This window comes from Caloenas nicobarica, chromosome 16 (assembly GCF_036013445.1).
Source record: "Caloenas nicobarica isolate bCalNic1 chromosome 16, bCalNic1.hap1, whole genome shotgun sequence".
Lineage (NCBI taxonomy): Eukaryota > Metazoa > Chordata > Aves > Columbiformes > Columbidae > Caloenas > Caloenas nicobarica.
Window position 1 is genome coordinate 6,558,778 of NC_088260.1, and position 15,097 is coordinate 6,573,874.

At 52.4% G+C, this 15,097-nt stretch overlaps 1 protein-coding gene across 1 annotated transcript; it reads right to left on the reverse strand.

Annotated features, from left to right (window-relative positions):
• Window positions 1-1,212: 1,212 nt before the first annotated feature.
• Window positions 1,213-15,091, reverse strand: HPS4 (HPS4 biogenesis of lysosomal organelles complex 3 subunit 2). The gene is made up of 13 exons (XM_065646305.1): window positions 14,980-15,091; window positions 14,030-14,120; window positions 13,393-13,536; window positions 12,294-12,401; window positions 11,998-12,114; window positions 11,774-11,868; window positions 10,353-10,425; window positions 9,647-9,680; window positions 8,922-9,018; window positions 7,646-8,456; window positions 4,511-4,643; window positions 3,567-3,675; window positions 1,213-2,280 (listed from the first exon to the last, which is right to left on the reverse strand). Exons 1-13 carry the CDS (start codon window positions 15,006-15,008, stop codon window positions 2,109-2,111), a joined length of 2,013 nt encoding a protein of 670 aa, XP_065502377.1. The 5' UTR covers window positions 15,009-15,091; the 3' UTR covers window positions 1,213-2,108.
• Between the last annotated feature and the right edge of the window lie 6 nt (window positions 15,092-15,097).

The window sequence follows — 15,097 nt, forward strand, 5'->3', positions numbered from 1 at the left end:
CCCTATGATTTCTTTACCAATTTTTCAGTGATTAGATTGCAAGATAAGGCAGAGATTTCAAATACATCCAAGAGATTTTTTTACACCTGTCTTGTTACAGAAAATCTGAAGTGCATGATTTCTACACGCATTGACTGCCTGGAACCAGACCCCGAGGAAGCAGGCTGGCTCAGCAACTGTCTTATGGTTTGGTGACATTCATACAGTGGATAAGCAAAGATTATCAATAAACTGTTGTGCTGAAAACAGAATGGGCTCTGCCTGCTGGTGTAACTGCTCCGGGGTCAAGCACAACACAGAGGGCTTGGGTTCTGCTAAGGCAGCTGCTGGCAGGGAGGGAGGAGGGAACGGGCCCCGAGCTGAGTTTACAAGCGATGCTTTAAAACACCCAGCCCCGTGACATTTCTGTCCTGCCCAACTGCCCAAATCCAGCACCCGACATTCCCCGAGCACAGAGCCAGCCTGGCAACACCAGAAATGGCTTAGCATGAGGCCCTGGCCCTCATTCCCAGCACTCACATGCTCAGACCAGACCCGGCCATCACAGTAGCTGCTCCTCGTCATGTTCTACTTGAAATGACCAATTTTTAAACATCCTCTCTCCAACACAACCATTAACTCAAGGGCCTGGAGATCTTTGCTGTACTACCGCAAGACAACTTTCCTCTTAACAGTCAAAGGATAGAAATAGGTCTCAGTGGCCAGATGCAGCTCCAGAAGCACAAGGGAATGAAGACACCCCAGCTGTTTGCTGCCAACAGACGGCACAGCAGATTGCAGAGGAAGATTCCTCACGACAGCAGGCAAAAGCAGCTATTTTGTGCTTTGCTGCTGTGCCAAAACTCCCTCCTGTCCGTCTCAGGCTTTTCCTTCAACCTGTTCGCGTTTCCTGAAGGAACATGCCACCACCTCCCAAAACACCCGGCCAGGAGACAGTGGCATCTCCCTCGGAGCAGCAGTGCGGTGTAGAGCTGCCTTGCAGCTCTGTTGCTGTCACCATGTCACAGTAAAGCCACCAACACTTCCACCTTCAGTGACCTGCTCAGACCCTGACAAGTGGCTGCTTTGCAGGGGCGGTGGAAAAAACAGGCACTGCCCGTCCAACCCCACCTGCGCATGGGGCAACGGGTCACCCACCCCCAAACCCTTGCACCAGGAATTACAAACACAACAACCAGCCAGTAAGGGACCTCTGGCCGCTGACACATTGCACTTGGATGAGTCTTGGAGACTCGTTTATTGTCACAGTCACGGTGATGTGTGCGTCTGCAACAGCCCCTGAAACTCCCAGCACAGAGAGCGGCTGCCGAGGGGCTGCAAACCTGCTTTGGTCCCGGTAGCTCAAGGGTTCCCGCTTGCCTTTTGTCAACAGAACAGACTGAGCAGCGAGAGCTAGGAGGTGAAACAAAGTCCTTGTGCAGGAGGGAGCAGGAGGCCAAGGCGCAGGCAGGGGCTGTAGAGCCTTCATCACCGTCACTGCAGCCCCAGTGAGAGGCCGGCGGGAAGGCAGCTGTGTGGGGACAAGGACCTCCCCAATGCAGCGACAGTATCAAACCCCCTGACAGCTCCTGTAGGAGGATTATGAGGTTTGCAGCACTTATTCTATTCCAGTTAGGCTGAGAACATGCTGTTAATCAAGGTAAGGCATTACGTCATGGCAGGGGATCATTTCTACAGATTAAGAGATATAAATAAAGCCCAAGTCTGACCAGGGCAAGTGTAGGCACAGGACTCCCGCCAGATGCAGTGTCTGACATCTCAAAGTCAGCACTGCCCAGCAGCCCGCTGTCTGCGTAGCTCAGAGCAAGAAGAGGTTTTACTTCAGGTCAAGGCACCCCAGGAGCCTCTCCCTGCAGAGAACCACAAATAGCCCCAGAGTCAACGTAAACCAAGCAGCCCAACAGCAATTTTCTATCTGCAGCCTTTGGTAAGAGCCAACACCAACACCACCCTGCACTGGCACAGCAGGAACGGAGCCCGTTCCCCAGGGCAAGGCAGGCTGAGACCCCGCAGACGTAGCACAGAGCCTCCTGCCTCCCACCGAGTAAACGCCTTTGAGATTTTACGAATTGGAGATGAACGTTCAGCACGGGCTCAGACGTGTGGGTTCAAAGCAGGTTCACTCCATGCTTCAGCAGCTTTTGCTTGGCCTTGCTGGGCAGGCTGAAGGCACTGTCGTGGGGGTTGGGGACACCTGAGTTGCGGAGCGGAGCGCCCAGCTGCTGGAAGTAGGTTTCCTGGACAGGGTTCCGGCAGGCGTACACAGCCGTGGAGGCGTTCCTGGCAGGGCAGGAGAGAAGGCAGCGGTCAGGATTCACAGCTTTGGGCACGATCTCCTTCAGCTCACCAAGCTGGGCACTGGGATACTGGTGGCACTGGACTCTCAGCTATTGAGAGGGAATTTTAGGTGTCTCTCAGCAGAGCAAAGGAACCCAGAGCTAAAATAGGCACCAAAACCCCACAGTGTGTTGCCAGAGGCCACAGGGGACCAGACCCCCCTTCTCAAGGGTCTGGGCATCCTAAAAGAGAAAGCACCATCTGCCTCATTCCCTGGGACATGTGTGATGAAGCTCAGATAACAGTCAGATACTGTAACCGCAGAAGCTCAAGTCGCTGATGAGAAGCCACCACTCAGGGTTTACCTGGGAGAGGGCTGGCAGGGAGCAAAGCAAAGGACTCTGCGCTCCTCCTCGACAGAGCAAAGCAGCGACTGATATGTTTGCTGACACCCTTCTGTGACAACTCACCATAAAAGAAAGCAGTTTTAGTCATCTTGCTACTCAGTCTGATTCACACGTGGAGTTGCTTTTTTTGGGGCAACACAGAATCCGCCAGCTTGGCCGGTAGAGGATTTAAGGAGCCAGTCAAACTAACGCTAAACGAGGAGTTCTCCAGCACTGGAGTGTGTGATTCACATTCCCTTGGCAAGCTACGTCAGGGAAGTGAAACACTGTAATTCCCAGAAGCATCTTTATTTCATCATGTTTTGGACAAACACGCAGGGCCAGGCAAGCAGAATCTCTGTGCACTCACGTGAGCAGCCCAGGAACGGGGCTGCAGCTCCGGGCCAGCGTCACCGTGGCTGTGATAAGACCATCTCGCCTGGCGCATTACAATGGAGTTTGCCACGCACATCACAGTGTGTTCCCAACCCAACACGCCGTGCAAGAAAACAAAATCTAGGTTGCCAATTCTGGGCGCCTTTGGCTCCCAGCCGAGACACAAATTTATTAGGAACAGCTATATTTAAAACTGCGTCTTAGAGCCTTATGGTGCCAAGAACTGGCAATATTCTAGCGTTATATCTTAATCCAAAGCTGTGGCACAACTCGGTTGTGCCTTCAGTTCACTCACCCTGGTGCAATTCTGGCCTCTCACCACCCAGAACACACTGCAGGCACAAGATTAAGTAGCCCACAACTAAATTTCAGGGAATAAGGTGACATGACTGGCCTTTGGCAAGAGACACCAGTGTGACTCCCCCGTGTGCCAAACCTCAGTCAGAACTAGGAAAGGGGTTCTGCCTCTCCCATGTGCCCCAGGGAGCGGTTCCGAGCACCCCGTACCTGACGATGACCTCCGAGGCGGTGGGGAGCTGCCTGAAGTCACTGTGGATCAGCGTGGCCGCTCTCAGGAAGTGCCGGTCCAGGGGCCCGGGTGCGTGGGGCAGATTGGCTGCAGGACAGGAGCAGGGGGTGGGTTACAAGCCTAGGCTGCAGAGGAGCATGTCCCTGTGTGCTGAGCAGGAACAGGCTGCAGACACTCCCACAGACCCTGGTACCCACAGAACAGAGACTGGGTGACAGCCCAAGCCCCAGTGTCACCTCAATGACACTAGTTAGCGGGGGGGACAAGAAGGCCCGAGACCTGGGTTACCCAGAATCACGGGAGTTTCTCTCTTCCCCTAAAGCACTTCTAAGCTGGAGAGAGGCAGGACGCTGCCGGTTTGGCTGCCAGAAAAAGGGAAATATTAGAGTGAATGGGAGCAATACGTGCACGGGGGTCTCTGCGTGTCGATGGTCCACCCACCAAACCAGGGCAGCACTCGCTGAGCTGCTGGCTACGACCTGCTCCCAGATCCTGCTTCTTGTAGGCAGAAACTACTGACAAACACTCTGTTGTACAGTGGGACAAAAGGCATCGCACCAGCAACGAAGGAAGTTGAGGGATGAGGAGGGCAGGTTTGAAGAGGGTGTCAAGTCCTGTCTTCAGGCTTAGCCCTCAGCAGAGCCCCAAGCAACACCAGCAAAGTGCCAGTGGCAGCTGCTCCATCTCCCAGTGGCTTCTGGCTCCCATCCAAACAAAGCGATCAGTAAGCCTCAGCAGATTATAAACTCACAAAAGACAAAGCTTCCCCAATAGGGCCTTATATCTAGGTTATCTGGTAGGAGTTACAGCAAGCAATGTTTCTGAGAAGTTGTCTGAAGCATGATAAAAGGTTACCATAAACCTCTTCTCCTCCATATTCCCTCCTGCAAAGCGGCTGCTGTTCCAGAAGACGAAGACTTACCCGTGAGAATGTTCTGAACACAGTCGTAGTGAGTGAAGCTGTAGGTTGTCTTGGCTGAGGACGAGGAATCCTTAGGCAGAGTCTCCCTCAGATGAACCTCGAGGCCATTCAGAGAAGCCAGACTGCTGTGGTACTGCAGACGGGGCAAAAAAAGGCACGTGTTAAGAGTCAAGCCCTGCTGGACCCGACTCCCAGGGAGGTACTGCAGGAAGCTGGGGTGACCGATGTCAATGACAAGGGGACCAGACCCCTCCATGATCTGCTGCCCAGGCTGCCACCCAGGAACGGCTGGGAACCTTGGGGACGGAGGAAAGGTCATAAGTCAGTGAGACCGGCACTCAGAAAAGGACACTCCAACCTGAAAATAAGCCATTAAACCCCTGATGCTATTAATTCTGGGAAAATGCAAGACTCTGTTAATTTGTCTTCACACATTACTCTCCAGGGCTCATTTCCACATCCTGGCCATGACTTTAGCAGCAGTGAGGAACATTTCTTTGCTAACCAGCCCTTATTACACCAGGCAGGCAGTACGGCACAGGATGCAGCTTTACACACCAGTGCTGAGCGTAATTCCCGGCAGCGTTTCCCATAGCAGCCTCCACAGAGGAGTGAATCTTCTAATGGGCGCCCAGCTCTGCTCTGAGCCCCTGGGCCACTGCAGCGCTGGGCCAGCACCCGAGGGAAAAAAGAAAAGCCAAGGGAACAGCCTCACCTGTGGGGTAACACCAGCCCCGGCACGGAGCAAGGGATTTGCACAACAATGCGCTAATGTGAAAGCCAAGCTGCTTGCCGAACTGGACTTTCAGTAGCCCTGGCCATGCTGAGGGTCCATGCAGCGGGCAGGGCACAGGCAGGACCGAGGGACGCCAGCAGTGCTGGGATTATCTCCATAATCCTCCAGCCTGTCTGCTCTCCTCACTACGGAGCGGATCAAACCTCAGTTCAGCAGGACGGCAGTGCCCAGCCTGCCCTTGCACCCGCTGGGCATGGAATGGATTTCCTTTTCTGTGCAGTGAAACGAAGGGATAAGACCTAAACCGCAGTGGAAAGTGAGCCTGAAAGCCGCCAAATCCTCCTGCTCTGCCTGTGTTGGAAACCGCCCTCCCAGAGGGATGATCGGTGCTGCCGGCTCCTCTCAGATGCACAAGGAGCATATTTTACCCTTCTTTGGTGTCATTCAGGGGCCTCAAAGCACTCAACAAACATTAATTCTGACTAAGCTTTGACATCCCTGAGAGCTGAGGGTGATTTTTAATCTACAGATAAACAAAGGAACAGACGAGCTGAGGTTCCGCCTCAAATCCACAATGGTGCCAGCAGCAGAACCCCGCTCTGCCTCCTCCAACAACACACATCCTCCTGGGGAGATGGGACGTGCAGGAGCGTCTTCTACAAGATAACAAACACCTGCACCCAGAGGAAGGGTGCAGTCAGAAAAACCCGATTCCAGTCACAACCCACACTGGGTGACGGTGCGGCTTTGCTAAGATGAGATCCAAAGCAAGAGCATGTGAGAGGGAAGCGGAGTGTTTGGGAAAAGAGGAACCAGAATGGAACAGGCTCCATCAGCCCTGGGGCAACGCACAAAGGAAAACCGACTGAGATGCCGAGCAGCACTGATGGGCACCTGATCTGGAGACTTAACGAGCTGAATGACAAACTCCACCAGGCCAGGCGCGCTGCTGGCGCTGCCCAGGCGTGTGACAGAAGAGGACATGCAGGGTATCATCAGCAGAGCTGTCCCCCACCAGACATTTCATCCACTGCCTATGTCCCTCAGATGCTCCTGCTCATGGCAAGTCAGAGCTGAAGCAAAGCAGAGGTCGGTTTCCAGCTGCAGCTGTCGGGAACCACACAGACTCCCAGCACAGCAGGGCCGTGCTCCCAGCCAGACCAGAGCCGCGACCAGAAGAAACCCTGAGCAGCTGCAGGTACCAGTGCAACACGGCTGATCTGCAGCTCCAGAACATCCATTCCCACCCGCCTCATCCCCCTCTCTCCTCATAGCTGGAGAAGACGTGGCAGAGCAGGAGCTGTTGAGCAGCTGCCTGTTCGAAATGAGCAGGAAGGGGACAGAGTGATTTGCTGTGTCTGGTGCAAAACACCAAGGCTGCACCTCATGGCCTCAGCCGATTTTGCAGTAACCCCTTCCTGGGCACGCCAACCCTCCTGTGCTGCGGGGGGATCACAGCTGCATCCTCTGAGTCCCAGAGCTTGGAAGGAAAAGGAGTAACCTTGAGCTCTGCTAATGCTGGGAGCAGGGTTAGTCTGAGCTTTCCTCCACCTTCCAGTCTGATGGTTAAAGAAATTAGGTTGTTCCCATGGCAACTGGCACATCGAACAGGGCTCTACAGCTTTGACTCAGCTCCCTGGGCGGGCAGCAGCGGCCAGCAGCAGCTCTGCGGCCTGATGCTTCGCCGGGAAGCGCTGGGGCCACCACGTCGTTCCCTGCAGCCCCGGGAGCGGCACCGCTGGCCAGGGAAACCTCTGCACAAAACAAATCCCAGCAAGGTAACTTGGGATCGCTCTGGTGGAGCATCTATCGGGAGCACCCAAACGACACGCTCCACCCCGGCGCCAAGAGCAGCGCCAGGGAGAAGAAGGCTGGGGATGCAGACAGACAGACTTTCATAGAGAAGGGAATCACTTCGGGGACTTGCAGCCAGACACGTCTCTCTGGCGCTTTCTTAGTGAGAAGCTGTGACGCACGAAGTGGAGGTTAAACAGAACAAACCTGGCTTTCCAAAAAGCACTACAGAACTGACGGGGTTTCCCAACAAATCCCAAAGCCAGCAGAGGCCCTTGGCAGCCCATGGGGCTGTCTGACGGTCACACCTACAAGTTCTGCTCTGGTGCTGGCACCGACAGACAACAGGCGGCAACAGGAGCTGCCTGCGAGACAACGCTCTCACCTCTCGGGCTCACTGCGACGTTCGTGAACAACCGCCCACGAAGCTTTGGTTGCGTTGATGAACCCTGAGCCAAATGGCTTTGCCTTGCACAACACAGAGCAGGTGAGCAGAGATGGGAACAGCAGTGCAACGCTCGCTCTTCAGTGTAACCCCTGTCGTCCCCCCCCGCAGACACGCGCACTGAGGGGATCTGTGGCTGTGCAGAAGCTTTGCCACTCACCACATCCTCCACGGAGCGCTGGTCCTCTTGGAAGGGATCTTCAGCCAGCAGGGAGAGCACAAGCCCCTTAATGCAGTGAACATACAAGCTCATTTTAACTGGTCTGCAGCGTTTGCCTGAATCCACACCACCCTGGGCCCCCAGAGCGTCCACCCAAGGCAGCCGGACACTGTCCCCGCTCTGGGGACAGCACGTGTTCTCTGATTGCACCGCAGTGCCCGTGCAATCCAAACCCTGCACATCGCCACCAGCTGCACCGCTGCTTTCTGCAGAGATGCTGCTTTGACTTCCAGTCCTTTGCTCGTCTTGTTCGCTGGTTGCAGAATAACTTGGGGAACTGTGTTGCGCAACATCAGTGTCCACAAGGGATTTCCCCATGTTCTGACTCTTCCACTCCTGGGCATACGGGTTTGGAAAGGAGAAGCCTTCCAGATACAGACCTGCTGCTTGAACTTGTTCAGCAGCATGGAGTGCGGAAGGGCTCGGCAGCTGCTTCGTGTCTCTCTCTGGTGAGAATGATGCTTTGCTACTGAGCTCGGAGCTTTTTCTGTCTGGGCTACTCAGTATTGCAGCTGGAGAATTCTTTCCACTGGGTTCCATCTTGGTGAAGCCCTTTGGAGGACCCGTGTTTGGGAGGCTGCCTGACTGCACAGCACCTTCTGCTGCAGCTGTGCCTGAAGCTGGCCAAGGGGACTCCTGCACAGAGATGTTACTCAGGGCTTGGTTTTCATGAACTCCTGTTGATTTTGGGACTGTCTGGGAGCAGAGAGCATTCCCCTCTCCTCTGGGGCTTGTGTGGGACACAGGTGACCTAACAGGAGATGACAAGTTGGTTAAACTACTGAATAGGATCTGTTTGGAGTTATTAGACACCTAACGACACTACTAGTGTTCAACAGCTAATCTATTGCCTGCTACAAAGAGCATCTGCCTCAGAAAAGGATGGGCTGAAGTCTAGCGCAGGTGAAACACACGGGCCGCTGGCACTGCGGACACCTGGGAACATCGCAAAGCGCAGAGCAGCACAGTGAGCTGAGGAACAACAGAACATCACAGCGGCTCTTGGGAAATGGTTCTATTTCAGGCTGATTCATGGCAGAGAGATGGACACCACAAATTCTGTCCAGCCTGAAATATCTCAGGCAGCTCTAACAGCCAGATGACAGAGTCTGAGTTAGTATCAGCAAAAACAGTAACGACAGCCAGCGAGAACACAGTGCCTTGTGTTAGCTCCCTTGCTGCAAAAGCCCCTCGATGTGTCAGGTTGATTTCCTACCTAGACATCCACTCCACTGGAAAGTCTCGGAGCACTGAGACTTCATCTTCTGTTAGGAATACGGGGATGATGCGGACACCCTGCGGCAATGGAGAATCTGCAAGAGCAATGGGGGTTTGAGGATTAAATTGACGTGCCTCAGCATAAGGAACAGAAGCCAGATCCATCAGCACCCAGGCTTCCACAAGAGAAATCACGCCACCATTCTGGGTCACCACAGCTACCCACAGCTCACTAGGCAGCACCTTCCCAGCCTCCTCATACACTTAATGCCTCACACAGTTATATTTTCCCTTAGGTTTTGTTTGTTTTTTTCTAACCATCCTGGCAGAATATCTACAAACTGATGCTTAAAAATGATGACTGAAGGTCTGGACTGAAAGCATCAGCCATCTGTTTTCAGGGCTCCGTCAGTGGCCAAGTAGGCACATGGGTAACTGGAATTAAAGCAGGCACACTGGGAATCTGCAGAACTGACAATTAAACCCAAAAGAGCAAGCTTCTTTGCTTAGCTGAAGGAAGGAACTGGTTCTGATTACACAACACCCACTGGGACATGCTGCCTAGTGGCAGCAGCACCCTCAGGGACGCACTCCTGCATCCAGCAAGAGCTTTGCCATGGATCCCCGAGAACCAGCTCGTGCTCTCGATGCAGAGAACGCGACCCAGCGTGTTGCCCATATGCTGTGCACTTGGCAACCAGTTCTCCGCAGCTGGATGCTCACCAGGCTCACGCTGATCCTCACCTCCAGGCTCGCTCTGAAAGAAAAGCCAAGAATCAGCTTCGTGCCATGACTCAATCCCTGCCAGCCCCCACAGCTTCCTGGGGCTGCAGCAGAGTCCAGCCCAGCCACTTTGGCAAATGCCATGACTGGTTTACCATGCTGGGCAATGATTTGGTTCTTAGGCAGCCCTCACAGCCAAGGGGACTTTCCAAGAACCAAAATACACCCAAAAGCAAGGACAAATGCCACAATTTGCCATTACTGCCTGCTCACAGCACAAACTCTTGGTTCACTCAACCAGAGAAAAGCAGAGGCCTGATCTGTATCTGGAGCTTGATGGTTTGTTTGTAGATCTTGAGCCATGTAAATAAATACTTTTGACAAGCTTTAATGCAAACAAAAATTGACCTATTTGTCACTTTCAGACATTTATTTTGTATATTTAGCACTAAATACCTAAACTTGGGTAAAAAGCTAATCAAAACATCACATAGGTGAGAACTCATGAATTCAGTAATTTAAAGACCAAAAGAAAAAAAAAAAAAAAAAGGAAATTTCTAGTGCAGAAGTCTTGAAACCTTACTCGATTCACTCCAAACATTTGTCCTTGCCAGTAAGGGCACATGTAAGATCAGTGTGAGCAGAGCTCCCAGGCTGCATCCGTACTGCTGGGTACCTGCACTCAGGAACGTGTCGAGCAACATACCTGGTGCGGAGACTCATCGCCTTGCAGGAGAACTTTGGCAGTGAGAGGCGGCGGCAGCTGGGTGCTCACAATCCTGAAAGGACACAACAAAGTCACCTGTGAGCAGTGCTGTTTCCTGAGGTTCAGCCACAGAGCCCATTGCTCTGACCCAAAAAAGGGTCAATTCCACTCCAAACTCAGGAAAACCACCTGTGGGCATTTACTTTGGGCCAACAAATCTGGTTTTGCCAAGTCAAGAGCTAAGACAGGCCGATCCATACAGGCTTCCTGCTGCCCCATGAAGAGCTGTGGGCACTGGGGAAGATTTGGAAAAAACTGGCACTCAAACCTGGCAGCACAGGCCCCTCGGACAGGGCTCCCAAAGGTGCTCTCAGTCTTTCCATTTATGTCTCGTTGAGATCCACATTCTGGAGATTCTCCAAAAGACTCTAAAGTAGAAATTTAACTCAAGTACAAAGCCCTTTGTAGTGCTGTAGATTCGGGATTCAGAGAACTCAGATGACATTTGGTGTAAAAAAAAAAAAAATCTCTACCAGACAGAGCAGCGAGACACATGCGTGGGCGATGGGCAGACACAGGACGAGACTCCACTCTCGAGTCAACGTCCACTCCGTTGCAATACGCTGCCGGCTCCCTGGTGCTGCAGTGACTCGTGCTCAGCATTCTGAGCTCATTCCCTTGAAAATGCCTGGCCTGCCTCTGCCAGACCTGGAAAGATGCGCATGTTGTGGCACATTTCCAATGTTCCTAAATGGTGTTACAGGAACACTTTATGCCAAAGAAAAATGGCGCTTGAACGCTACTGCCAAGAAATTCTCAGATTCCCCCACCTCCTTTCAAGGCTGCCTTTGAGGCTTTCCTTGATGCTGCTCAGTGCCACATCTGCAGCATCTCCAGCTAAGATTAATCTTTGGTTGAAAGAAGCCAACACCTTTCATGGGAAATTCTGGCTCATTTGTCTGCACACTTTCTATCAATATAGAGAGTGGTCCTGGCCAACCAGCCAGTCAAAAAAAAAAATACATACAGACACACACATGCACTGTTTTTGCAAGAAGGAACGGGGGAAATAATAATATTCACGTCTTTTTTTTTCTTAGTGACTTGCACCTAAAAAGCCTAAGAGAAGTTCGGTCTTCACATCCTGCTGAATATCAAAGACAGCAGATTACTACTAAAACCCAAACCTTGAATTTTTTCATGCTTCCATTTCTCCCACTGATAAATATAAATAACTGTTCACCCTCTGTGCAATACAGCAGCAGACAAGGGTCACCTTGCCTGGAGCATTAATGTTCCTGCCAATAACAGTAACAGTGTGTGCACAGCCAGTGCCCCTGCTCCACTCCCTGGACTTGCTCCGAGATCACAGCCCTGCAAGGGGCAGATTTAATGTGCACATTAACCCTTTAGTTACTTACAAGCCCTTGTAGAGAATGCAGCCTGCCAAGACATGGGAGGACCGCTGGCAAGTCTGCAAGATGAGAGCTGCTTTCAGCAGAAGCAGGGGGTCCACCTGGAGCAGGAGAACCACAGGAAGTTAAGCCAGAAAGTCCTGGGAAATGCTCAAAGCAGCAAATAAAACACAAAAGCACTGACATTAAGGCAGTGCTAGAGCCAGACACTGCAGAGGATGGGCTTTTACCTTGGTTTTGTCCAGGTTCCAGAGAGAATTGAAAATCTTGTGGAGGTCGCTGGTGTTTTTTTGGATGTGTTTGATGTATCTGTCCCACTGCCTGCTCAGCTCCTCCTGAGAAAACGCCTGCAGACAATACAAACCCACATGGCTGTCATGGCACAGGGTGGGTCAGAGGCAATTCAGCTGGGGCAGCAGCTACACGTGAAAAATCTCGTGAGGATGAGGAGAAAGATGATATCGAGAGGAAGCTGCTTTAGACCAAACATCTAGGAAATCTCTAGCAGACACCCACCCCTAATTACCATGTACGCAGGTCGCACAGGTCCATTGTAGAAGGTGAAGAGGCTGATCAGCTGCTCCAGAAAGCGCCTGCAGCTGACATCAGGGAGCTCCACAGCACAGCCCAGAGCCTGCGATACAGAAAGCCATGAATGAAGAATGTTTCCTGACAAAACCCAGGCACAGCAAGTGAGAACAACTCTTATCACGTTCAAATGAGTATCGAGGGCATACAAGGAGCTCTGTGGCAGGCAAACATCCCCCGGATTCACAAGTCAGATGAAAAGGAAAATCAAAAATACTCACAGAACAGCCCTGGCACAGACAGGATAAATGATATCACAAATCCAGCATTTTATACACACTCCCTTCACACATTAGATGACCTAGCTCAGTGCTCTAATAGCTGAGAACATTTTCCTGAAACTAAGTACATAAAAATATTCAGATTAACTTGTTATTTACAGCAATGAAGATGCTTCATTTAGTTTTTGAGTTGTCAAGAGAAACAGAAGCACCAGAGCCCAGCGAGCCTGAACAGCAAAACCAATTAAACAGGTCTGACCAGTCTTGGTCCAGTTTCTAGGGGATGGTTTGGGGCATTTCTGTCACAACTCTGTCCCATGCTGCTCTTTACACACTAAATGTCTGTTGACACTGACAAAGCTCTGCAGCGGGGAATACTGATGGTTAGAAGAATGGTCAGACTACCAAATAGGGAGACCAAGTCCTTGGTATGAACTGCAGCACACAGGATCCTTTTTCCAGTCATCAGCGGCCACCCACAGATACACATAATGATGCAGAACTCAACGCTTTGCAGCCACTGCCACGCACATCTTAAGAAAACACACTGGGTCTGGACACGTAAATGAGGTATATGACGCTTTTCACCGAACAGCTGAAGTGCCAGCCACAGCACGCGCCTGCAGGCTGCAGTGAACGAAACTGAAGTGCCCTTGCAACGGCAAGTTGTGCATCGCAAGTTCCCACCCCGGCTCACCCCAGGTCTCGCTGTGTGCAGCCCAGGGCTGGGAAAAAAACAACCCTCTTTGTTTGATACAGTAGCTCAGACTCTCCCTGCCCTCACTCCATGACTACCCCCAGACCTCCCAAACTCACCCACAGGTAGTCGCCATCCACCACAACTGCAAACTTGAGCTTCCTCAGGCGAATGAGGCTTGGGGGAGCTCCGGAGATCTCGGCCATGCAGCGCACCACGCCGGCAAGCTGCCCGCACAGCAGCTCCTGCTGCTCCATGAGCGTCTGGCGGGGATGGCAGGGAACAGAGAGATTGGTTTGTTTTACTTTGAAAAGGACGTGTAAAAAAAAATCACTACTGTATTCAAGTAAAAATAAAAGTGAATTCTAAGTTCAATTTAATTGTAAACCAATGCAGTAGCACAGGTAAATTTCTGGGGAAAAAAATAACTGGACTGCTTTCTTTCAGGCAGCACAAGGGCCCAGAGGTTATTTAGGGGCAGTTTCATCCCTCCAACTCTGTTGGACGACCCTGCCGACCAGGACCCGCAGCGAGGGCACAGAGTCCCCCCTGCCATGCCCAGCGAGGTGGGGGCCAGTGACGGCCCTCCCCAACTGCCTCCAGGTGCACGAGCTTTCCTAAAACATCTATGAATACTACATAAGAATTAATCCAAAGCTCCACCCGAAAACCCAATCATTCCTGAATCAGGATTATCAGCATTAACCCACAACGTGAACATGCCTTTACAGGCACCAAAACTAAAGCAGACGTTACCTGAGAAGGATAAAAATAACAAATCCCGGCACTCGTAGGATCTCCTTCTTCCTTAACCTTCGAACCATCATAAAGGAAAAAGTAATTCCACCTAAAAAAAAAAAAATCAAAGCATTGGCAGAAATGCTTTTGAACGTTTGAAACGTTTGAAAACTGCTGTGCTTCTCCTTCTCTTTTCTGTTATTTCAGGCAGAGCAATAAACCAGTTATTACAAATGAGGACAAATGTGGTTCTCACACAATCACACCGAGTTTAAACCTGAAAACAGCACTAACATGGTTCCATGCTATTACCCTTGGCCGCTTTTGTGGGTTTAAGATAAATCCTGTAACTGCAGCTAAGACACGAGGAAGGAGATACGGACTTGTGAGAAATTCTCTGATCCTGAGTGCATGGAATAATTATCATTAAGCATTAACCACACGTAGACCAAACAGCTCCCACAACCTGCTGCTGTTAATTCAGCTGCTGTTCACTGAGCTGCCGCCTGTGCCGGGTCTCCAGAGCACAGGGTGGAGGTTTCCCTCAGAAATCGCCCACTCGGGCATTTATTCGGTGCACAGCCGCCAGGATTTAGGAACTTTTTCCCACTCCCGCTCCCGAGCGGGTCGTTACCGGCCCTGCACACCCGAGCTTTCCCGCAGAAACCGGTGAAGCTCGGGGCGCTCAGAAGGCGGCACCGGAGCGCTGCGGTGACTCTGGCCAAGAAAAGGCCGGATCCTCCTGGGACCGGCCCCGCTCCCGGAGCGATCCCCGGGACTGACAGAGCCCGGCGCTGCCCCCCCCACCCGGGGGACGAATCTCCCCGCCACCAAAGGGACGAACGCGCCTTGACGGGGCAGCAGCGCGGCCGCGACACCGGCCACGCGTGACCCCCGCACGCCCCCCACCGCCGCGGTACCGAGAAGCCGGTGACACCGCCCGGGAGGGCCCGGGGGAAGGGACTCACCACGGCTCCGGCGCGGCGGGACGGGCCATGAGTGCCGGGAGCGGGGCCGTCCCTGCGGAACCGCCGCCACCGGGACTGCCCGGCCCGGGCTCCAGCCGCCACTTCCGGGAGGCGGCCC

Excerpts from the sequence above, each read along its gene's own strand:
- HPS4 (XM_065646305.1), bottom strand. The coding sequence starts at position 15,008 with ATGGCCCGTCCCGCCGCGCCGGAGCCGTG. Across the intron at positions 14,121-14,979 it reads CCCGCCGCGCCGGAGCCGTG|GTGGAATTACTTTTTCCTTT; the intron begins GTGAGTCCCTTC and ends TTTTTTTTTTAG. Across the intron at positions 8,457-8,921 it reads CCAGTGGAGTGGATGTCTAG|GTCACCTGTGTCCCACACAA; the intron begins GTAGGAAATCAA and ends ATCTCCTGTTAG.